The sequence below is a fragment of the Lates calcarifer genome, linkage group LG23, assembly GCF_001640805.2.
Source record: "Lates calcarifer isolate ASB-BC8 linkage group LG23, TLL_Latcal_v3, whole genome shotgun sequence".
NCBI classification, from domain to species: domain Eukaryota; kingdom Metazoa; phylum Chordata; class Actinopteri; family Centropomidae; genus Lates; species Lates calcarifer.
Genome location: NC_066855.1, coordinates 8417180 through 8439237, shown reverse-complemented (window position 1 = coordinate 8439237; position 22058 = coordinate 8417180). Strand labels below are relative to the sequence as shown.

Below are 22058 nucleotides of genomic sequence, written 5' to 3'. Positions count from 1 at the left end.
ACATTTCCACATTTGATTCTGACATTAAAGCATGTCTTAACCTCTCAAAAACACCCTTTGAGTAAGTGAGGAGCAGCTAAAATGTGGACCTTCACACACATACACACTGAAGGGAAATTAAACACCATTTGTTCTTTGCAGATTTTATTTGTTTCTCAAATACAGGAGAGTTAATGTACAGAAGGACAAAGAATTTCATCAAGAACTGTACAATATTTACACGCCTTTTTTTTCCTTTTTTATGGAAAATTAGATTGTTTTCAAAATAAGTCATAGTATGCACAAACATCAAAATGATAAAAATGAAATGACTATTTCCTCTTTAAATATTACTTATTTATACTCCTTCTTCCCATATGGGAAATGGATACTTAACTTCTTTTTCTTTGCACCTGCATGACTGATGATTGAACTGAAGCACAACAAATGTTAAGTTTCAAATAGATTTTCCCATTCTCTTCTTTTTTTTCTTTTCTTCCTTTTTTTTGTTATTTTACACCCACTGTATTTGATACAATATTTCTGTCTCGACATCTGTTCTTTTGTATAGAGGGGAAGACGACTCGGATATGTGGGTTACGATTGTATACTGAACCTGTGGAAAATAAAAAGGTATTTAAAATGTAAGGGCAGCAACCCAGCGCTTGTGAGAGTTTAAGTTAAAAACCTCCTCATATAAATAATAAAAATGTGTTTATATATTATCACACAGCTGACTGGTGCTGCCCTTCACGTAGCACAGGATGAGAGGGAGAGCGTTTATTCACACATTTCATGTTTCTATCCGTGGATGAGTCCATGTTCACGCTGCTCACGGCACACTCTACACGCAGTTTAAAAAGCATTCTCACCCTCTCCCACTCTTTTCAAAAGCCAACAGCTGATGTTAGTCTTTTCAAAAAATAATTTATGTAAAAACTAAGCGGTAATAGTTTCTCTTTGAACTATTGTCTTTATGACACACAGTTAACAAGATGTCAGTGGCTCCTCCGTTGACTTGGCATTACGGCTCCTCCTCTTTATCCTTCTGTCTCTCCCTTTTTCACAACTTTCTGTTGACCCATCGGCGACCCCCGATCCGGTGGGGTCCCCCTTCTCACGAAGTAAGACATTTCTTTTAGTCATTGATCAACAACAAGAAAAAAAAACAGAGGCCAGTGTCTGAGGTCACATGAACAGACCCCCCTTGTGTTCGTCAAGGGCCTTGAAAATTCATCCTCAGATATTAGAGATTTAAAGAAGGTGCGGGGGCTGTACAGTAGGATCCATCTCTTTCCGTTTTTGTATTTTCTTCTTGTTTTTTTCTTTTTTAAAATCCTCTTCCTTTAATTAATTCTCTCTCTCTCTCTCTCTCTCCTTCTGCGGTTGGCTCAGGCTTTGGTGCTGAGCGTGAGCAGCTCGATGAAAGAGCTGAAGAGGGTGTCCAGCCAGCTCTGGTTGGCCATGCACTGCTGCACCACTTCCTCTTGGCCCGGGTCCTCAGCTGCCTGCTCGATGGTGTTGGTCTGGAAAAGTGGGACGGAAACACAGACAGGCGGTGATGCTGAGGCTCAAACCACAAAGCACATACAAGCTGGCTCTGTGTTATCTATTTAACGTGATTTGTATGTTACCATACAGTATATTTGAGGAAAATGCATTCAACAACGTCAATTTAAGTGTGAACCGATACTAGAAAGATGCTTGCTTACCTCTTTCTTGCACTGTAAGAAGGTGTGGTATTTATAGTGATGAAGGGAGTGGTAGAGACTGTAGATCCGATATGACTCGGCTGACAGTTTAAGGTCCTAAAAGAAAGAAATCAGATAAGATTTGTCCAATTCTGCTAGCATCATTGAACAACAGTCTCAAAGCTAAAGTCTATATTAGCCTTACAGTTCTGTGTAAGAAAGCGTGAGAGTGGTGCAGGTTTAGAAACTTGCAGCAGGTGTTAGAGGGGAAGCTCAAACTGTTTTACTCTCTCTGTTCCCAGCAATCCATCTGTCACCCTCACCCGCCGCCTTTGAGCTTTTAACGGTAACGGTAAATTTTTTTGAGGCAGTGGTTTCAGCGTCTATATTTTCTGCTCCTCCTGCTGCATGATGCCAACATTTTCATTAGCTTGTACTATTTTTTTCATAATCCAGCTTCATTTATCTCATACAGAAACCATTCAGAATCACCTGGTTGAAGGCTAAAAATATCCTTCGATGGACTATTAATATATGAGAACTCAACAAATCAAATGTGAAGAGGCAAAGAAGTTCTAAAAGAGAACATCCTTTTTTTTTTTAAATCAGTATATTCAAAATGCAGTTCATTGAATACAAAAGCCCTCCCAATGACTCCTCTCACTGTGAAACACTAGTCTACCTGTGGTTTAGGCAGGGTCTTCTTGACTCTGTTGAGGGTCTTGCGGTTGTAGGCATCCCCACTTAACCGCACCCTCACCGCTCCTGAGTCCAGGGGGTCGACAATGATCTGGGGGTAGGCATGCAGGACCTCCTGTCGAGGAAGAGGCAGAGTTAGAGTCACAGGTTTGAGTGAGCTGACTATTTATTTTATTAGAATTATCATTTAGTATAAAAATGAGAGCCCAAGGTGATGATTTACAGTGACAAAAAGGACGCCGATCCTCACATCTGGGAAGCTGGATACAACAACAACTGTTTGGCATTGCTTGATAAATGACTTTCCCTGATAATTTTTAATTTTTATTTTTATTGATTCAGTTTATCCACAGATCATTTCAGCACTGGACTCCCTTAGATTCAAGCTCATCAGTGAGTCTGGTATCGTTCTTATGGTGCATCAGTGGGCCTTTTAACAGCAGTTTAGATTCGTTTCCTGCATCACAAATATCAGCATATTAAACAGAATGAAAACTGGAGAGAAAATCAGATTTGCTATTTCCGCCATGAGAGGCAGAGACAGAGGCAGTACATTCAGTACAGATTACCTGGTGCTGAGAGCTCATTCCGACTCTCCTCAGCAACCTCCTCTTCTGTTCGCTGAGGATGCTGTCAATCTTCCTCATCGGCGGGAGGTACAGCTCGTCTGGTGGCCAATCAACATAAAGGAAGTTTCATTAGTGATCATTCACGCAGCTGCCAGTCATTTTAATACTGAGGGCGAGATTCAAGGCGAGATTTTCTGGCTGCAGATTTTTCAGTGCTCCCGGGGCTTTTCCTGCAAACCTGTCACACCTTGTTTATTTGGATTTCCAAAACCATTAAAAGATTCATCTAAACATGCACGTCACAGAACTCTAACAATCCCCCTGCTGTTGTAAGGGCAGGTTGTTCAGCTGGATGGTTTGACCTGAAACCTGGCAGCTGCCGCCTGTCACTAATCATGATGTTTATTCAACCTGCCCGAACTGACACTTAACGCCACTTTTGAAAATACCATTCTAAATCCCTCGATACAGCTCTTTCGACGCAGACATTTAAGCTGCAGAAGTCGTGCTACCTGACAGGCAGGTCTGGTTAGGTCAGAGAAAAGTCGTCACACAATACAAGCTGCATCTGAGCTTCACCATCTATTTCTGTCCCCTACATGTTCAGTAGATTTTGCTAAGGAGGCAGCAAATATAGTTCTCACCGTCTGTGTCCTCCAGAGCTTGGATCATGTCGGGGTCCAGGGCTGTGCTGACCAGCATCTCCACGTAGCTCCTGAACATCTCCCTCATGGCACGGTTGTTCACTCCGCCTTTCACTGGCACTGCGTGGGTGAGAACCAGAGTTTAAAACTATCCAGAACCCACCTTCTACATGATATAATGACAATCGCTTTGTTATTAATGGCTTCAAATGTGACGGGAAACTCCATTACACTGACTTCTAATGGCAAAACACAGGCACAAAGAATCAAAATGGCATCTCACTTTCGTTCTCGCTAGCTGCCTCATCTGATGAGTCTGAGTCCGATGATGAAGGTACTTCCTTCAGCCACTTCTTTCTCTTCTTGGGTGGCGGCTCTGCCTTCACTTTGGCCGGCTTGGACTTGGGCGGGCGCTCTGCCTTTTCCTTCTCCTTCCTCTCCACCGCTTTCTTCTCCTCCTTCGCCCTGCCTCGTTCTGCTGCTGCAGCGCGTTTCTCCAGTTTCTCCTGGTGTGGCTGCACTCGCTTCTCCCTCTCCTTCTCATGCTCCCTCTCTTTGTCCCTCTCCTTCTCCCTCTCCCTGGCTTTGGGCACCGCAGCCGGAGCCTCCTTCTTCTCCCGTTGTTCTTTTGCTGTTGTTGTGGTTGCTGTTCTTGTTTTCTCCCTCTGTTCGCGCTGGACTGGCGGAGCCACTCTCTCCTCCTTCTCCGCTACTCTTGGTGACACCTGGGTAGTGGGAGGGGATGCCATTCTGGGGAGGGACTGGCGTCTGTGGCACATGAAGAAATCGTTTTAGAAATGGACATCAGTTTAAAGTTTATTTAGTTTGGTTTAGAACTAAAATTAATATTTGGTCCAGACACATGGAATAAGATGACGTCATCTAGTCTGCAACAGCAAAGCCATTACAAGATGTAACTTGTAAATTTCCCAATGAAAACAGTAGGTATCACACAGAGATAGAAAACCCCTATGTCAATATAATATATATATATACACATAATAAATAAAACAACTGAATGTAAAGCCAATGAAAAGTACAAAACAGCTATTTTCATTAAATGGTGAAAGACTAATACAACATCTTTCAATTTTGTTTATATGAATATCAACAATTTTAAATGAAAAAAGTTCAAGGAAATAAATATAATCCTTCTTTGGAAAATATACAGTCACAATATATTTAAAAGGCTCCAAAGCTAATTCTGTGGCAGTTGTTTTTTTATACACAACCAAATAACTTCTAGATGTAATAATGTGATGCCAATATAAAAAAAATGCACAATTCATTAGGGAGGACACAGAGGGAAACTCCTTTCATAATAAAGTCATTCACTACATCACAACAAGGGGGGGGGGGGCTGCAACCTACATCAATTGGTAGATTTAGGGGAGCTTCGTCTTTAACTACCACAACAGTCAGAATAACGCATCACTTCACCTATTTTTCGGTGCGTGAATGACCCATGAATCTACACCAGGCCTCCAGGCACTCAACTAGGAGCTCCTCTCCCAGGTTTGACTGTAAAATAGGCTCCCAGTGTTCCCTTATCAGGATGATTTTATCCCGGCTAAATCTAGCAAGGCTTAATTCAATATGAACAGGATTTTTTTTTCATAAGGCAAATACAGGTACCTGAGAGCAGGTGTGGCTCTGCGCCAAGGTCTCCGAGAGCAGACTCTGACATAATCCTTCTTATTGACATTCTCCAAAAACTTGACGTAGATTCGCTGATATCGCCTCTTGGCATCTCCAAAGTAGCCAAGATACTGAGAGGGGAAACATATTAAACGCATTTTAATACACAATTCGATAACCTTCAAATGGCCTCACTTTGACTGATAATGTACGTTTAAGCATATGTGACATCAGAGTATTTTTATTATATGCTTTGAAGTAGCAGGGACAGTGGATCAACATGACCGTTTGTGCAGGTGTGGTTAGACTACTGAGGGCTCGAGTTGAACTCACGTTGCTTGTGGCACAGAACTGCCTCTGCCCATCTTTGATCTCTGGGCTGAACTTCTGCAGCAGTGCTTTCTGCACCCTCCAGATGGGTGGAGGCTCGCGGCCCGTCTGCAGGGCCAGCTGTGGCAAAACATGACAAACAGGTAAGTATAAAATGTCGCTGTAACTTGGCCGCTACTGGAGGATTCAAATCTCAACACATTTTACTTACTGAAAGAGAAACAAGTGACTTTCCCTGATGGTTCTTCCTTAGCTCTAACAATAACATAGATCACAGAGTTCTCAGTCTGTACTAACACACATACACACATAACTCACATGTAATGATTTAGTGTTTGTTACAGTTTGTTCAGTTTGTTGCCTCTTCAGAGAGCAAGCAACTTTTTTCTATTTTTGGCCTCACAGTGTACTTCTTGATTCTTTAACTGTTGATAACACACACACACACACACACAGAACAAGACACATTTCTACACATTCATACACAAATACCTTCAGAGTTCGAATGTCTTCAACTCGCACCACAAACTCGTCCCTTTCTCTAAAGATGCCTTCCCCTCCACTCTCGCTCTCATCCTCCTCGCTCTCCCCGACGATGGCAGCATCTTCCTGCTTCTGGGCGAGGTGCAGGGAGGTGATTTTCGGAGGCGGGGGCTCTTCGGGAGAGGCAGGGGACTCTGGAGACGGCATAGGAGACTCCTTCTGGGTTGAGGGTGGTGGAAGAGGAAGAGGAAGAGGAGGAGGAGGGGGAGGAGGAGGAGAGGAAGAGGCCAGCGGAGAGCCTGGAGGAGGGGGAGTGGCAGGCTGGGGGAGAGTAGTGGGCGGGGGAGGCGGCGGAGACGGGGACGCGGGAGCAACGGGGCTCGGAGGCTGGGAGTTCTCCTGCTGTTCTTCTTCTTCTTCTTCTTCTTCTTCTTCTGGTGGAGGTAGGGGGGAGGGAAGTGAGAGGGGAGGGAGGGGGGAGTGGGAGGGAGAGGAGGATGAGGCGGGAGATGGAGGGATGGAGGGAGGTTCGGGAGTCGCCGGGTCTGGAGGGATCTCTGAGAGGGGCGCTGGAAGGGGAGAGGAACACAATTGAGGTTAAGGTCAATTTTACAGATCAATTTACCGCAGTGTCAAAACAGCCACAAGAATTTAATCAAATTATTTCTTTAACAAATACATAATTGAACATTTTATTAGACTAAAAATACCAGCTTAGTCTGCCAGGAAAAATATTAATTTTCATAAGCCGAGCTGCAGAAAAATCAATGTTCAAGAAAATAGGACATGAGGTGAAAGAGCTAACTCCTAGCCTTACCGTCAAGCTTCGGGGCACCCAGGGTTTCCAGCTGTGGTTCTCTTTCCTCTGTCATATCACTCTCTTCATCCCCTCCCATGCTTATTTCTTCCTCATTGTCTTCTTCCTTGTTCTCCTCTTCCATGTCCCCATCTTCTGGCTGGAGGACATCGGGTTCATTGGACTGGGGCTGGGTATGGGGGGTGTGCATGGTAGGCTGAGGGCTAAGCGTCGGAGGCTGCAGCGTGGGAGTAAGAGGGGCCTGGGTAGGCTGAGGCTGAGGCTGCGGGGGCGGAGGAGGTAGCGGGGGCTGGATGTTAGAGGTTAGCTGGGGAGTGTCATATAGAGCCGAAATGGCTGAGGAGATGCTCTTCTGGAGGTCCTGGTTCTTCCCGACTGAGTCCTCCTCATCAGAGGAGAACGAAGGCAGGGTCTCCAGGTTCCTCTTTAACTCATCCTCTAAGCGCTTGGGGCTGGGGCAGTTGCCCAGGGCCAGACCTCCGTTCCCTTCACCGTCCCCGAACGGAGGCGGCGGAGGTGGAGGGGGAGGTGCGGGAGACAGTGGGCGCAGACCCCCTGATTTACATGGTGAGGTTTCACCATTGTCAGGTTCCATTCCTGGTGAGATGTCCAAGCCTGGAGGTCTCTTCCCTGTCTTGAGGAAGTCCAAGAATGAAGCAACAAAGCCGGCCTTGGACTCGGAGTCCTTCTCATCCTGGAAGAGACACGAGAGAGACTCACTCAACACCAAGACTAACAAGCAGTGAACAGTAATTGAATGCACTCAATTATATCTTTATGCAACTTAAATCTTATCTGCTTAAAAAAGCTAGGACATAATCCTGTAGCCTTTACCCTTTCCTCCAGCCCTTCGTCGTCCACTCCTTCACCCATCATCTGGCTTTTCTGCTTGTTCTTGTCCTGACTTCTGGTGCTTTCAGTGCTGCAGGGGGGTCCAGGACTTAGACCGAGCGAGGGAGCAGAGCCCACTGAGCCGTCCGATAAAGCAGGGTCCGTGCCGGACAAGGAGTCTGTCCTCAGCAAGGCATCAGAGGAGGACAGGGTACCGATGGGTAACTTAATCTAAAACAAGAGAAGAAAACAGAAAGATGACAATTTAAACAGAGCAACTGAGCCTAATCTAAAATCTGACAAGTCTAAAATTAAAAAAAAAAAAAAGAGAGAGTGAGTGAGAAAGTAGAGTAATGGAGCAGGCAACAGAGAAAAAGTCCTCAGCAGATCCATGGCCATAGCAGCTACGCACATTTAACAGAAAGCAGCCTCTCCCTTCCACTACACAAGCAGATTTTTGCCAATTTAAAAACAGGGTTGCCCAAGGCACCACATTTAGCTTCAGTGGCTTGTGTTTTTACATTACATTACATTAGCATCACGTCTCTGCTTTAATGATAATTTATTTTAAAATATCCAAACCCACTGACCTTCAGAGGTGGAATAGGCTCGTGCTGTTGCTGTTGGGGCTGGTGATGGAGCTGCTGCTGCTGATGAAGGTGATGGTGGTGCATCTGGTCCTGCTCCTTCCCACTCATTTCCATGTACATATCCTCCCTCCTTCCTCCCCTGCCTCGGCTTCCGCGACCCCGACCTCTACCTCGTCCCTCCACGCTGAATCCCCCTCCTACTGTCGTTCCACCCATCTCCCCCATCATCCCTCTCGGAGTGTACGGTTCGGGCATCGGGCGGATGCGAGGTCTGCCCCTTGGCCTGGGGGGACCCTCCCTCTTGGGTCTGGTGGGCTTTCGGCCTCTCTTCTTGGGTCCATCCTGAGGCAGAAGAGAGTGTGAACCCATAGATGAGTAGCCAGAGGAGTGATAGAAGTCAATGTCGCCCATTAAAGGGCTGAGAGACCCACTTCCTCCTCCCTTTCTGCAGCTGGACACCAAGTCCGGCAACAGGTCTGGGAGTCTCCGGCTGTTCAGCCGGATGTCAGCTGGCTGGTCAGCTTTATCTTCATCATCTTCAAACTCATACTCTTGAGCGTAGCTTTTCTTCGGCAGTGTGTTGGGGTCCCGGCGCTCCTTTAACAGGTGGAAAGAGCTGGACTTGAGGAGCTTCTTGGGACGAGATGAGCAGAAAATGGGAGACTGGAGGCCTCCAGAACCAGTTCCTGCACTTGCTCCTCCGGGCCCAGAGGACATTTTAGCTCCAGAGTTGTTGGGACCAGCAGTATTGGAGCCCATTCCCATAGCTGGAGCCTGGGACTGTATCAATCCTAACTGTTCAGTGTTGACAGTGGAAGGGAGCTCGTGGGTTTTAAGGGAGTCTAGATCCAGAGTCATAGTGTTGTTGCTGGGTTCTTCCAGGCCGTGACAGTATGGTTCATAACCCTGATCTCCGCCGTGGTGGCCCATTATGTCATAGCTAGCTCCAGCACTTCCCCCTGCTCCACCTGCACTCTGTCCAGCTTTCATGGAATCCATTCCCTCCTGCCCGGTATGGCTTTCGTTCATCTCCCCCTGCCCCGGTCCTGCGCCTCCTGCACAGCTTGACTTGTAGTCCTCTGCACAAAACATGTCTTCCATTCCTGGAAAAAAAGAACGGTCTTCATCCTGAAGGAGGGAGTCCGGGAAGCAGATAGAAGTGAGGGGCACGAATCGGTTACTTTGCTGATTCTGGTCTGCTTTCTCCACTGGGCTGACTGTGTCAAACTGGTGCTGCTCCGAGCGCTGCTGCTCCAGCTGGCTCTGCTGAGGGGTGAGCTGGGACGAGAGTGGCTGCTGCGGGTCGGGCTGAGGCTGTGAGTGGGCTGAGGCTGAGGGCGGGGGTATGTGGTGAGGGAGCGGGGGCTGCTGCTGCTGAGGGTGGGGCTGGGTGTGAGGGTGGTGGGAGTGGGTTTGTTGGTGTTGAGAGCTTGGGTGCTGCTGTTGCTGCTGCTGTTGCGGGTGGTGCTGCGAGAGGTGGTGCATGTGAGACGGGGTGGATAAGCTGATGTCGGGCTCAGACAGGAAGGAGTGGAGCTCGGAGGCCGAGTGCTGCTGCGAGTGGTGGTGAGACGGGTGCTGCTCCTGCTGCTGCTGCCTGTGGCGCTCGCTGCTGCCTCCGCTCCTCCCCCCGCTGCCCGCTCCACCGCGTCTGTCTTCTGCGACGGCCACGTCTGTGCTGGAGGTCTGAGAAAGGGAGCGCTCCAGCATGTCCAAGGAAGAGACCACTGAGCTCTGTTTAACCTGGCTCTGCTCGTGCTGATGCGGAGGGGGCCCATGGTTGTAGTGAGCTGCTGCCACTTCCAAAGCCTGGGACTGGAGCTGAAGCTGGAGCTGGGTGGTTTGGGACTGAGACTGCGAATGTTTACTTGAGCCAAGTCTCCCACCAGCGCTTTCCATTACAGCTTGCTGTTGGCTAATAGAGTGCTGCTGCTGTTGGGCATGAGAGTCCATTTTATGGTGCTGTTGATGTTGCGAATGAGAATCAATTTTGTGGTGCTGCTGATGCTGATGGGAGTCCATCTTCTGATGCTGTTGATGCTGAGGGTGGGAGTCCATTTTTGGGTGCTGTTGATGAGGTTGGTGGGAGTCCATTTTGTGATGCTGTTGGTGCTGCCGGTGAGATTCCATCTTGTGGTGTTGCTGATGAGGCTCCAGCTTGTTGCGGGTGGTGTGAGACAGCACTGACTGGAGCAGGTGCGGCGGCTGACGGGACTGGTCGGTGGGAGAGTCCATGAGGGAGGCGGCGGCTTGAGACTGGGAATGCTGCTGCTGGACTTCTGGCGTTTTCCGAGGATAAGGGATTTCAGCGCGCTCCTGCGGCTTCTTTTGGAGCTCCATCTGGGTGTGGGACGGTATCTGGGAGTGAGAGGACACATGCTGACTGTGTGAGGAGTGCTGGGGGGCGAGGGATGGGTGTTGGGTGTATGGGTCGCCCCGCCCGTAGTGGACTACCGAGCCTAGGTTGTCATGGTGATGTAGGTGGGAGTGCACTTGCTCAGCGCTGCCTCTCCCTCCGCTGCTCCTGCTGCTTCCGACAGACCTCTCATTCCTTTGCTGCTGTTGTTGCTGTTGGTGGTGGTGCTGTTGATGCTGTTGCTGCTGTTTCTTTAGTGACATCTCCAGCTGGCTGTCCAGCCCTGAGATGGAACCTCCAGACCCTGCATTTCCTACTCCGGCAGTGGATGTGGCACTGTGGGTACGTATGACACTCTGGGGGTGGTACCTCTCCTCAGAGGTCTTACCCATGTCATAGCTCAGCCCTTTGCCTGAATCAGTAGTTGGTGGCACTGACTGGGGCTGAGGCTGTGTCTGTTGTGACGTCTGTTGCGGCGGCTGTTGAGGATGGTGATGAGCAGCCTGAGGAGCGGGGCTAGCTTGGGCTTGCAGCAAATGCTGAATCAAGAATTCGTCATCGTCATCTACCTCCTCTTGGGATCTCTGAGTGCCCACTCCTAGCATGGAGGTGTCTGCCTTTGTTTTGGAGGAGGTGGAGTGATAGGACTGAGGTTGGGAGCTGGGGCCTCTGGTATCAGGGTAGCCCTGAGGGGAGGCAAGGAAAGTGGGGGAGAGAACTGAGGAAATGTATTTATTAGAGCCTGCGCCTCCTGGAGATTGTGTGGGGCAGGTGGGCACTGGGGAGTGCAACCCTGGACGGATGATGCCTGAGTTGCCTGATGGGGAGGGGCTAGAATCTGGAATATGATAAGAACCTCCACCACTACCACCTCCACCTCTCTCATTGGTCATACTATTCCCAGCTCCTCCTCCTGAACCCGAGTTCCCACTTCCTGTGCCGCTGCTGCTTCCTCCACCAGATGCTCCGCTGCCTGATGAACCGCTTGATCTTAAAAGGGCAGGGGAGTGACCTGGGGCTCCGTAGCCTAATGATGGGCTTCCAGCTCCACCCAGAGAAGATGGAAGTGATCCATATGCAGAGTCAGCTCCATATATATCAGTGGAGTATGACTGGCTTCGCCCTCCTAAACTGCCATAGCCCTTCCCAGCAGTACCTGAGCTCAGGTCTTGGGCTTGTGGTGAGCTGAAGCCTCCATAGGACTGAGCCAGGTGGGAAGTAGGTGGCTGATTAGGTGAATATGACTGTGTCTGTTGTTGGGGTGGGGTCTGACCTGTAAGAGCAGAGGTGGGGGTCTTCACTGGGGGCACAGGAGAGCCATAGCCTGAGAGGCAGGATTTGGGGAGAGACTGGGGCGCTGAGCTGGAGGTGGCAGGGGGCTGCTGCTGCTGAGGGGCCGGGGGAGGCGGAGCTGGCTGAGGGGGTGGCTGCTGCCTGGAGGGGGCTGCGCTGGAGCTGGAGGTGGGGATGGAGTTGGAGGGATGAGCACCGGAAGTGGCAGAAGAAGAAGAGGAGGAAGAGGAGGTAGAGGAAGCAGAAGGGGGCGTGTGAGGAGTTCTTGAGGACGATGCCGAACTGGCAGAAGAGTAGCCGCTGCTGGAGCTGCTTTTGGTACCTTTCCCAGCAGAGGACGAAGACGAGGAGGAGGAGGATGAGGAATAGGGAGGCTGGATGATCGGCCGATACTGCTCAGTGCGAGAGGTGGGCTTGTGGTCAGACGAGGGGCTTTGGTCACCCAGTGGGCTGCAAGAAAGGCCCGCATGTCTGTGGTGAGTGGCAATCTGCTGGTACCCTGCCCCTCCACAGCTGAGGTAGTGCTGAAGGGAGTGGGCAGCAGAGGACGAGAGCTGTGACTGAGCTGGTGTGGGCCGCTGGTAGTGCTTGATAACGCTGTCCTGCCGGGGCACGGCCCGTTCCTGAGCCGAATTGGACTGGGACTGGGACTGAGGCTGGGGCTGGGCTGAGGAAAATACTGATGCATTATACAGCTGGGAAGACTGGTCCTGGAGCTGTGATGAGAGCAGGTTGAACTGGTGGGACTGTAGGTGCCTGGCAGATGATGCCTGGGCTGATGTGGCTCCCGTGGGATCCTGGCTGCCCCTGTAGGCAGCTGCAGCAGCACCCTGCGAGGACAGGAGTCTATCAAAACCCAGGCTAGACTGGGAGGGAGCCTTAATGTGTAACAGGGGGTCGTGTGGGGAGAGCAGGCCATTGGATGTGGGGCTAAACGTGGGCGTATCCTGGAGGGAAAGGGAGGCGGCAGGGAAAGAACGGCTGGAGAAGGATGCTGGATGTTGATAGGCTGAGAGAGCTGAGGAGGAGGGGAAGGAGCCAGAGCCAGGAAGGGCTCCAGAGATGAATAGTTCGGGAGGAGCAGGCGTGTGCATCGCTGTTAAAAAAAGGAAAACATTGCAAAATTATTCGGTATCCATCAAGCTATTATTTAGATTAATAAGTAATGATGCATTCAAAAGTAAAACTATCATCAAGTACAGTAAAGAGATCCAATCTTATATGAAAAAGGCTCACATAGCAACACAGTCAGAATAATAATGCAGCCAAACATTGGGGAGGTTCTTTAAATGTCATATTGACTGTGGGGCCTGTTTGAATGTCAACACAAGAGGGAAGATCTAACGTGGCCCCACCTGTCTGCCAGGATGGTGTGCGGAACTGGGAAAGAAGGGAGGAAGCCGAGGGCGGGGGCTGGGGACCCCGGGACTCCAGAGCTGAGATCAGATTCATGACAGAGGCATCAGGGGCAGAGGGGCTGGCGTGGTGCAGGCCAGTGTCAAACAACCCCGACAGACCTTTGGGAATGAAACAGAAACAGAAACAGAACAATGAAAATTGATTATAAATGCAAATGTTAATACATAATCTAATATATAATCAGAAAAACAAAAGAAACTCTATCTTAGAGTTAATCTTGTCTAAAAATATGTGTTTGGTGAATATGCGTTTACACACACAAAGAATCTGAATCAAGTTGTCAGTAGTTTGTTGTGTAACTGTAAGCACATCAACATCTGTTGCTGAAAACAACATTTAAGACACTGGCAAATCTGTATTTTTTTTGAAACTGGGGCTTTAACATCCAGGGCTTCACCTCAAATGAGCCATAATGTGCACATTTTTCAATGACAATAATCTACCAGGGCCTGCATGGAGAGACACAATAATTCATTGCTGGGGCCCCTTATGGTGGTGACATGGAAGGTATGACATTTATCTCACCCAAACTCCGTCCAGCTGCTCCCCAAGCCCCGCCTTGGCCAGAGCTCCCTGGGTGGTGATTGGTGGCATAGCCCTGCAGAGGGTGTGGGGTGGCGTAGGCTTGTCGGTGAAGGAGCTCAGACTCAGGGTGGGATGATCTGGAACTCCCATATACAAGACTAGGAAAGAAGGGGAGTGGGGTTGTGAAGTGTCATTAATTTCAGAGGACATTTACATAAACCTAATCTATTCTCAAAATGTGACCCCTGAGAGAAGACCGTCTAGGCTTGGGTCACTTGTATAATAATAATAATAATGATAAAAATCTGACATGCAAGCTAATTCTTCTTCAACTTAAGGCTGTTTACTTGTTTGGTCTTCATATACAACTTCCTAACAGCAACCTACATGTGAAAACCAAAATCCCTGATGAGTCTGATTTATATTTGAAACTAAAGGGAAGGAAAATATTTCTGATCAATATGCAATAACACATCAGTGACAGAATGACAAACTTGGTTATTATACAGAAGTGTATTCCAGTAGATGCAAATCTGTCAAACCAGCAATTTAAGTGTCATGCAAAAATAATGGGATAGTTAATTTACAATTATTACAATGGAGCCTCAAGACCCAACCATTACATAATATGAAAATTTACAAGCTAAATAAGCTTCTTATTTCAACGCTAAAAATCAGCCAGTTGCAGAACTTTGCTTTACAAAAGACAGATGAAATGCGTGGATGGCTGGCAGGGTAACATGCTAGCATTTGTGCTGCTGGTAGCACCGCCTAGCAGCAATGCACAGCAGCTATGGGAGAGATGCAGAGACTAGGCCCAAACTGCAGGGCCAATGTTTTACGTGTAAATAAACCATGGGTGAGTAATGTGCGGATTCGGGCCAAGTGGAGAAAAAACAAAATAGTTTCCTCAATTTGTAACAAAGACAAAAGGCTCATTTGTCTGCAACCACTGATTGTGTTGATACAGCTAACAGCTGGATGGTGCAAGTCGACGCAAATGCATGCTAAGTTGCATGCAAACACCAGCCAAGTAGCCACGTTTGATTTAGCCAAATATCGCTTCCCATGGTGGCGGAGTGTCTTTCAAATGTGATCGGGCGGCTAGCTCTGGGTCAAAATATCACATACGTGCAGCTAAATAAGAGGCGATGATGCTCGCATGCACAGGCCTCAAATGACTTCCATGCAACATAACGCTAGCTTAGCAAGCTAACGTAAAGCTAAAAGACCGAGCTCTCATGCACTGCCCAGACAATTTTCATCATCATCATTTTATGAATTTACCCTTTATTATTAATATCATTTTTTTATTCAAACAAACAGCAAATTTCACGTTTGATGCGGTGGGAATGTGGCACAATTTCATTATGCAAATGAGCATAAACCATCCAAAACCCACCACCAATTATCTAGATCACGATTGGGCAAAAATGCAATATAAATCTGAATTCTGAGAGCATGGCATCACCCCCACTTTAAGATATGTATTTCCCGTTTTCTTCACAATGTAACGCTGTTAACTGAAATGTATCCCCACCCCCGGTTGATATGTATCAGTTCTTCTTGTTGATGTCTGTCAGGGGGGCTGCTGAGAGGAGAGGAGGGGGTGTTTGCTGCGTCTGCACTCTTCGCAGTTTCTATCAATCCACTGAATTTATCTATCGGGGTCTGTGTCCAGGCCCTGCACACAGGGAACAATAATTCCTATGGATGCTCCAGACATAGCCCCCCCTCCACCCCCTACTCCCACCTCCACCCCCCCTCTCCTCCACCTCCACCCCGCCAGGTCTAACCTAAAACCCACGTCTGTCAATCACACTCAATTCATATCCCCAACCTTTCCTTTCTCCACCCCGCCCACCCCCACGACACGCACACCGCTCCATTCCTGTTTATAATATTATTACTATGCAACTGTTTGGATGACAATGCACTACACATTAAGGCGAAGGCATGGCACTATTTATGAAGCCAGTGGCGATAATTTGTTTACACGGGGTCACACCGTGCCCTGCAAAGTACCAGTGATGCATGCACATTGTCTGAATCCGATGCATACCTTGCTTTTGCCGATCTCTCGTAACTCCATCCTGCTCCTGCGCCCAAATCACCAAATCCTGTTCCCGGGTAATTTCTATCCATTTATGTGTTGTACAATGTGTGCGATGAGGACGAAAGCAGCGAGATCGTCGCAGAGCAGAATACGGAAAAAAATCCAGTCTTTCCCCTTTCTCGGTTTCAGGCTATTTTTCCCGGTTTCATAAGCAAGTCCTCAGGAGTGGAAAACAGCATATTGAAAGAGAAATGGAGGGGAGGAGGAGAAAGCTGTATGAAAAAAGAGGGGGGTCTACGGGGTTATAATCCAACCACCTCCAAAAAAGCCAGTCTTTCTCCTTTTCCTTCGCCTTTCACGTTTATCATTTCCACGAATGGAGATTTAGTCCAAAATCAGTCACGGTCATGATGAAGATGCGGCGGATTTGGCCGGTGATGGACGAATTGCTGATAAACATTTGATTTGAATGCGTCCTTTTTCACCGTCTCTCCTCCCCTTTCTTTAGGCTAGTTTTTGCTACGCTGCTAGCATCAGAAAGGATTGCAATCGACAGGCCACGTTGGTAGCAACCATTCCCCACAGACAAGCAAAGAAATCCCCAATTTCAAAATCTTTTCTTTTTTTTCTTTGCATGCAAATCGTTCCCACCCCCCTCCGGAGCAGCAGAGCTGTGGGGCTAGCAGCAGATGCTAGCTGTCAGTAACGACGCATCAAAATAAAACAGGGCTGCTTTTATTTTCCCAAATGCTCGCTCCCCGTATTTCTGTTCTCTTTGGCCATTCAAGTAAAAAGCGACGACGAGTTTGCCCGCTCCAACAAATATATATGCGAGAGTACGAAAAAACACAAAACCGAACGAGGAAGTGTAAAGAAAGCAGGCCGCGTTTTAATATTTTTTACTCATTTTCCTCCGGAGACGCCATTTTTGAAGGCGGCTGGCCGCTGTCCTTCCTCCCTCTCCCCCTCTGTGTCTCACCGCTGAGACTCATTCAGTGTCTGCGGTGACCTCCATTCATCGGCCCCCTCAGTCTGCCAGAGAGACCTGCGTGCTTTCCCAGATTTTCACCTTATTGTTAGGCTTATTATGATTTTTGACTCCATTTTACATGAACAAAAAAAAAGTCAGCTGTTTGTCCTAAACGCTGCGATTGGCTGAGACACATTCGAGTGCAAAATATATCCAGTAATAACCAGGTTTTTATAGGCCTTCCGCAGTCACTTTGCAAATTCACATCCAAATTGTGCAGCAGCCTGTGTGAGAGACTGTGACATTTCCTGCTTCCAATCAAATGCTCAGTTAATTAAATAGACTGCAGTTTGTCTATAATCAGTATCATGCCAACATGGAGTATTTTTTCCGATATATGTGGCAAAATGTTTATAGATACCAAAACCTTTTTTTTTCTTCTTCTTTTGCTAATTTTAATATTTGGAGGACCTGTCTGCCAAACCCCATCTGCACTTAATTTGTAGACCAGAAGATGGCACTCTGAGTTTTATGGTGATTATTAAGGAGGAGCGCTCGCTGGGAGCTCAGATGGAGAGATGCACTCATATTCATATTTCATATATTTGGTGTTTTACACTAGATATGATCAGGGTTTTCTGTAACCATCAAGATGGCATATTAACCTGCCATTATATCCAATTACTCACATCAACTAAGATACGGTATTAGGAAGTGTTAAAATACGTTAACAGTGCTGCAGAATGTAAATGTGTTCCCTTTTGTTTTACAGGTAAGAAAAATGCACACACTCTAGAGGCCTGTGTGTTCACTAATTCATCAGTGTGTGTATAGTAGTGTTTGGTGTCCTCTAGAGGTGGACTTAAAATCTGCAACTACAACACTAAAAACACTTTACAAGTAGCACTTAATACATCATTTAATCCATTTGAATGGTGTACTTTTTGAGGCACTATGCCATGTGTGTCACCATGGTATCAACCAAGGTGGCATGTTTTGTCCTGTGGACACATCTTGGATTTTGGTGATGAAAATATTCATCATATTCAACAATTTTGACCTCAGCATCTCTGGATCAGTCAATTATGTTTCCCTGTGTCATAATGAATGAGCTGTAACTGTAGAGACTAAAGTGATGCAGTGACATATAATTTGCTGATTCAGGCAAACGTTAAATCAATTTATAGATGGCCAAACCCTGGGTTAACTCTATATGACATTTGCCATACTATTTTAATTCCAAAAAAAGTGACTGACATCTCGGAAAAAGTACATTTATTATCATTACACTTTTTTGGATCCATAAATATAAAAAATATTTATATACTAAGGACTGGCCTCATCTTATATTGTTGAATATGATTCATGTCTGTGCTACAAGTAAAATCAATGGGTGATTTTCTTTCAATATAACTGTCAAAAAGTATGTTGCACATGTTGTCATTGTTCTGACTTGCTGTCATTTATTTAACTTTACCTAGTTGCTGCTAATCCAGGGGAAAAGATTTATTGTCTGTGTTTTTACTGTGTTTAGAGGGAAAAAAATCTTGTTCATGTGCCTTGAAAGTTCTACAGATATATGAATGATAAACTGTTTTTAACAGTAAAATTCTATATGCATGTAAATGAATTAGCACATGTTCTGAAAAGAGTTATTCAGTGTTCAGTAAACCTCAAAATGTTTCACTAATGTATGCTCTGTACATGGATGTAACTACACAACCCAGTCAGGATGAGTTTAAAATAGGGATTAACATCACTAATGCTGCCCACATCTGCTTTCTATTTTTACCTTTAAAAGCATCGAAATTCTGGATTATTTCCAGAATATTAGTGGAATCTTTCCTCATGGCACGCTCAATGTCAATTCAGCATTTTATTGGTTAAACAAATGCCACAACTCTCGGCTCGAGCTCTTAAGCCAACAAAACAGTGTAAAACAAAGTCAGGCTCCCCAGTTGCTTTTCAGGAAAAAGCCCTCTGCCAGCTCCCCTGTAGTGAGTATTTTAGATGCATTATGAGGCTTTTGTAATGTATAATGGCTGACTCAAAAGGTCAGACATCTGCATATTCATTAGAAAAACAAAAGACAGGAATGAGGGAATTTAAGAATACTTAAATTATAAGGATTGATGAACATAAATGGGACGGAACACAATAAGGGAAAAGGCACAACACATATTGTTTTGTTTTTTTTTTATTTGATTCCTTGACTTGACTTCCTCTCAGGCTTATCACTCACAGTCACTGTCATGCTTCCTCCCTCCCTCCATCTCTGTAACTAATCTGTAAATATACTTGACTGTAGCTTCTTGCAGTAGCACACCTTCACTCACTCCAGCTCTCTTCAGTCAAAATGCCAGACTCTGATGAAGCGGCGCCAGCATCATGCCAGGTCATTAGAGAGGATGCCGACAAATGGTGAGTTCTGACAGCGATGACACAGACATTGTAGATGCTGAAAACGGTATTTATACAAATATACACACATTCAAAAATACTAAAAATGAAGGATTACATTTTCTCCAGCCAATGTGACAGTGTGTTGCGAGTGTAATTGCCTGTACAGAGTGCCTTTGTGTAACTTGTGCCCTCAAGGATAATTCATTAACTGTGTTTGGGTTCCAGTTAAATGCTAGTCATTTTCCATTACATCCTCTTGGCCATTCTCAGTCATCACTTATTGAGTTCTATGCATGACTACCAGTGCATTCATATTACTTCTCATTTGGCCTCAACTTCTAAGTGCGCCTGTGGGGAGATCATTAACTCTAATTAGAGTTACTGTAGAATAGGCCTACTTATTCACAACTTTAAGTAAATCCATTCTACATAGGACCAAATGTAATGACATTTACAGAGGGCCCTTACACTGACATGAATGTCTTGAGGAGCATAAATAGACCTGAGGTTTGAAATAGGCACATTCCAGGCTGTTGGTTCGAGTTACTCACATGCGAGAAGCGACAGATATTTAGTGTGTGTCCACGTGCGGCGGTGATTAGTGTCAGTGGAGCTGCTGTACAGATTACTCGCTCATGTTCTTGCACTTCACCAAATGTAGATAAAAGCAGGCTATATTGTAATAATCCCTTTGATGCACATGGAAACTAAATTTAGAGATTTTCCTTATGTTTGAACAGGTGATGCAACTACTGATTTCTCCACATTTACATCATGTAATTTTCACAATTTCAACTGAAACCCTGATACATGCCAATGAGGATAATCCAGCAGTGTGTGTAGAGAGTGCTAAGAGTGTTTTATACATCTGCTTTTGTGTTTCAGTATCAGAGAGTAAGGGGGCAGAGGACTGTAAAGATCTGGTAGATGCCTTCCAGGCCTGTATAAGAACCCTGTCTGAAGGATCATGATACATAAGGAAACACATCTGAATAACATGTAAGTTCACACAAATGACTACAAGCTATCACTGTTGTTTTCTTTTATAAAGAGTAAAAAACAACTGTATATGTGATTTCTTGCTGTTGATAATGTGTTAGTTCATAATTTTAAGGCTAAAAGAAAAAACTTTCAACTTTGTTAAATCCCTTATGGTTCTGCCATAGAAACCACACAGTGTCTGTTGTATCACGAATATACTTTTGATGCCACATTGTATTATATATATTATTTGTATAATTTGAATCACGTAATTTTGTCACATATTCTTCCTCAGTTATTGCCGCCTCATAAATTTTTCCATGTTTTACAGCTTCACTTTCCTGGCATTCCCTTTCTGACTTATTGTATTGGACTGAACCATCTAAAAAACTGAAGAGGGGGTGGTGATGCTGAACTTTGGATACCATATACTTCTGTGAATGTGGGTTTTTCTTTCAAAAATGTTATAATCAATTATGGACTATGCCATAACACTAATAATCTATGCACTGTAATTTTTTAAATGCGCAAAATACAATAAATATTACCACACATAGTATATTAGGTTTATTTTTGGTAATCACAGATGTTATTATTCAGCAATTTCTGTTATATTCTTGATTTATTAGACATACTGGTTGTTGGAACCTCTCCGCCGGTGGCCAAGCCTAGGCTTCGTCTGGAGTAGTTGCTCTTAATGGAATTAAGAAGAGCTTGTTAATCTCTGCTTAATCCTCACATTAGTACCTGCACAGAGCAGTCTAATGTCAATTTTCCAGTCTGAGCTCTGGCAGTGAGTGTGGGGATTATGGGAATGCACAAAGATTAGACTGGAGACTGGACCTGGAGGAGAGGTTTTTCTGGACTTACCTGCTCTCAGCATAGATGGGTGGAAAAGGTGTATATCTGGAGTGATCCTGGTGCTGTCAGGGAGAAATTCAGGAAGATTTGGAGAGACAGAATTCATATGAGGGAGTATAGTTAGTCGCTAAATATTCATTTGTGAAGGAAAACTAAGTTATAAAGTGTCTTTGCAGGTTTATGGATAAGGCAAACTTGAGTCTGTCCTTAAAACCTACAGCTGTAGACTGAGAAATGTTGTCCTACATTCAAATACTGCTGGTGGGAAAACATTAAATGTTCATTTTCTCCTAAGGTAAGAAGACCATTTACTCCTGAAAGGTGTGTGTGTGTCATTCACAGCACTGATGTAAGCCTACTCGTGTTCACTGAGCTTAAGTATTTTGATCTCAACAGACCATCAGAGCAAACTAGAAAATAGTAGAATGAGTATCTTTTTCCGTTCTATTTCTGCTCTATGGTTGGAGACAAATCCTTCTGGCTGCATGCAAATCAACCAGCTAGGCGCAGATGAAGATGGGCTTTGGGGAATTATCCACCCACACACAACATTTCAAATTGAGATTTTAGAGATTTTTCAAGGCACTTTACAGATGATACATTCAAATGTCCTACTTAGTGTTTTTTTTTTTTTAATCAAACTGACATCTCTATGTTATTCGTTTGAAACAGCGCCCAACACTTCCTCTTTCCTCTACAGCTCAGTTCATCATAAAATACTTTTTAGTGTGGCTTTCAGTGAGGTTTAAATGTCCCATGGCCTATAATGACATGAAGGCTTTTTATGGGCAACTAAATGGAATTCAGACATCGTTATTTTTTATTATTTACACCTGTACTTTTTTTTACTGTGACATGTCTCCAGTGACAATCAGCAAACATTAAATGAGCCTACAATAATGAAAATATTATGACAGATTTGC

At 45.7% G+C, this 22058-nt stretch overlaps 1 protein-coding gene and 1 long non-coding RNA gene across 2 annotated transcripts; one reads left to right on the top strand and one right to left on the bottom strand.

Annotated features, from left to right (window-relative positions):
- Positions 1 to 124: 124 nt before the first annotated feature.
- LOC108884440 (proline-rich protein 12) lies at positions 125 to 17240 on the bottom strand. Its single transcript, XM_018678334.2, has 15 exons — positions 15927 to 17240; positions 13865 to 14022; positions 13276 to 13437; positions 8272 to 13016; positions 7685 to 7912; positions 6851 to 7544; positions 6043 to 6602; positions 5554 to 5670; positions 5218 to 5351; positions 3866 to 4350; positions 3583 to 3702; positions 2939 to 3036; positions 2353 to 2484; positions 1692 to 1787; positions 125 to 1505 (listed from the first exon to the last, which is right to left on the bottom strand). Exons 1-15 carry the CDS (start codon positions 16007 to 16009, stop codon positions 1371 to 1373), a joined length of 7947 nt encoding a protein of 2648 aa, XP_018533850.1. The 5' UTR covers positions 16010 to 17240; the 3' UTR covers positions 125 to 1370.
- On the top strand, positions 14593 to 20833 carry LOC108884441 (uncharacterized). The gene is made up of 3 exons (XR_007809186.1): positions 14593 to 14723; positions 19199 to 20292; positions 20606 to 20833. It is a non-coding gene; the product is annotated as an uncharacterized LOC108884441 (long non-coding RNA).
- The last annotated feature ends 1225 nt before the right edge of the window (positions 20834 to 22058 follow it).

Excerpts from the sequence above, each read along its gene's own strand:
- LOC108884440 (XM_018678334.2), bottom strand. The coding sequence starts at position 16,009 with ATGGATAGAAATTACCCGGGAACAGGATTTGGTGATTTGGGCGCAGGA. Across the intron at positions 5,671-6,042 it reads AAGACATTCGAACTCTGAAG|CTGGCCCTGCAGACGGGCCG; the intron begins GTATTTGTGTAT and ends GTTTTGCCACAG. Across the intron at positions 1,506-1,691 it reads TCTTACAGTGCAAGAAAGAG|ACCAACACCATCGAGCAGGC; the intron begins GTAAGCAAGCAT and ends CCACTTTTCCAG.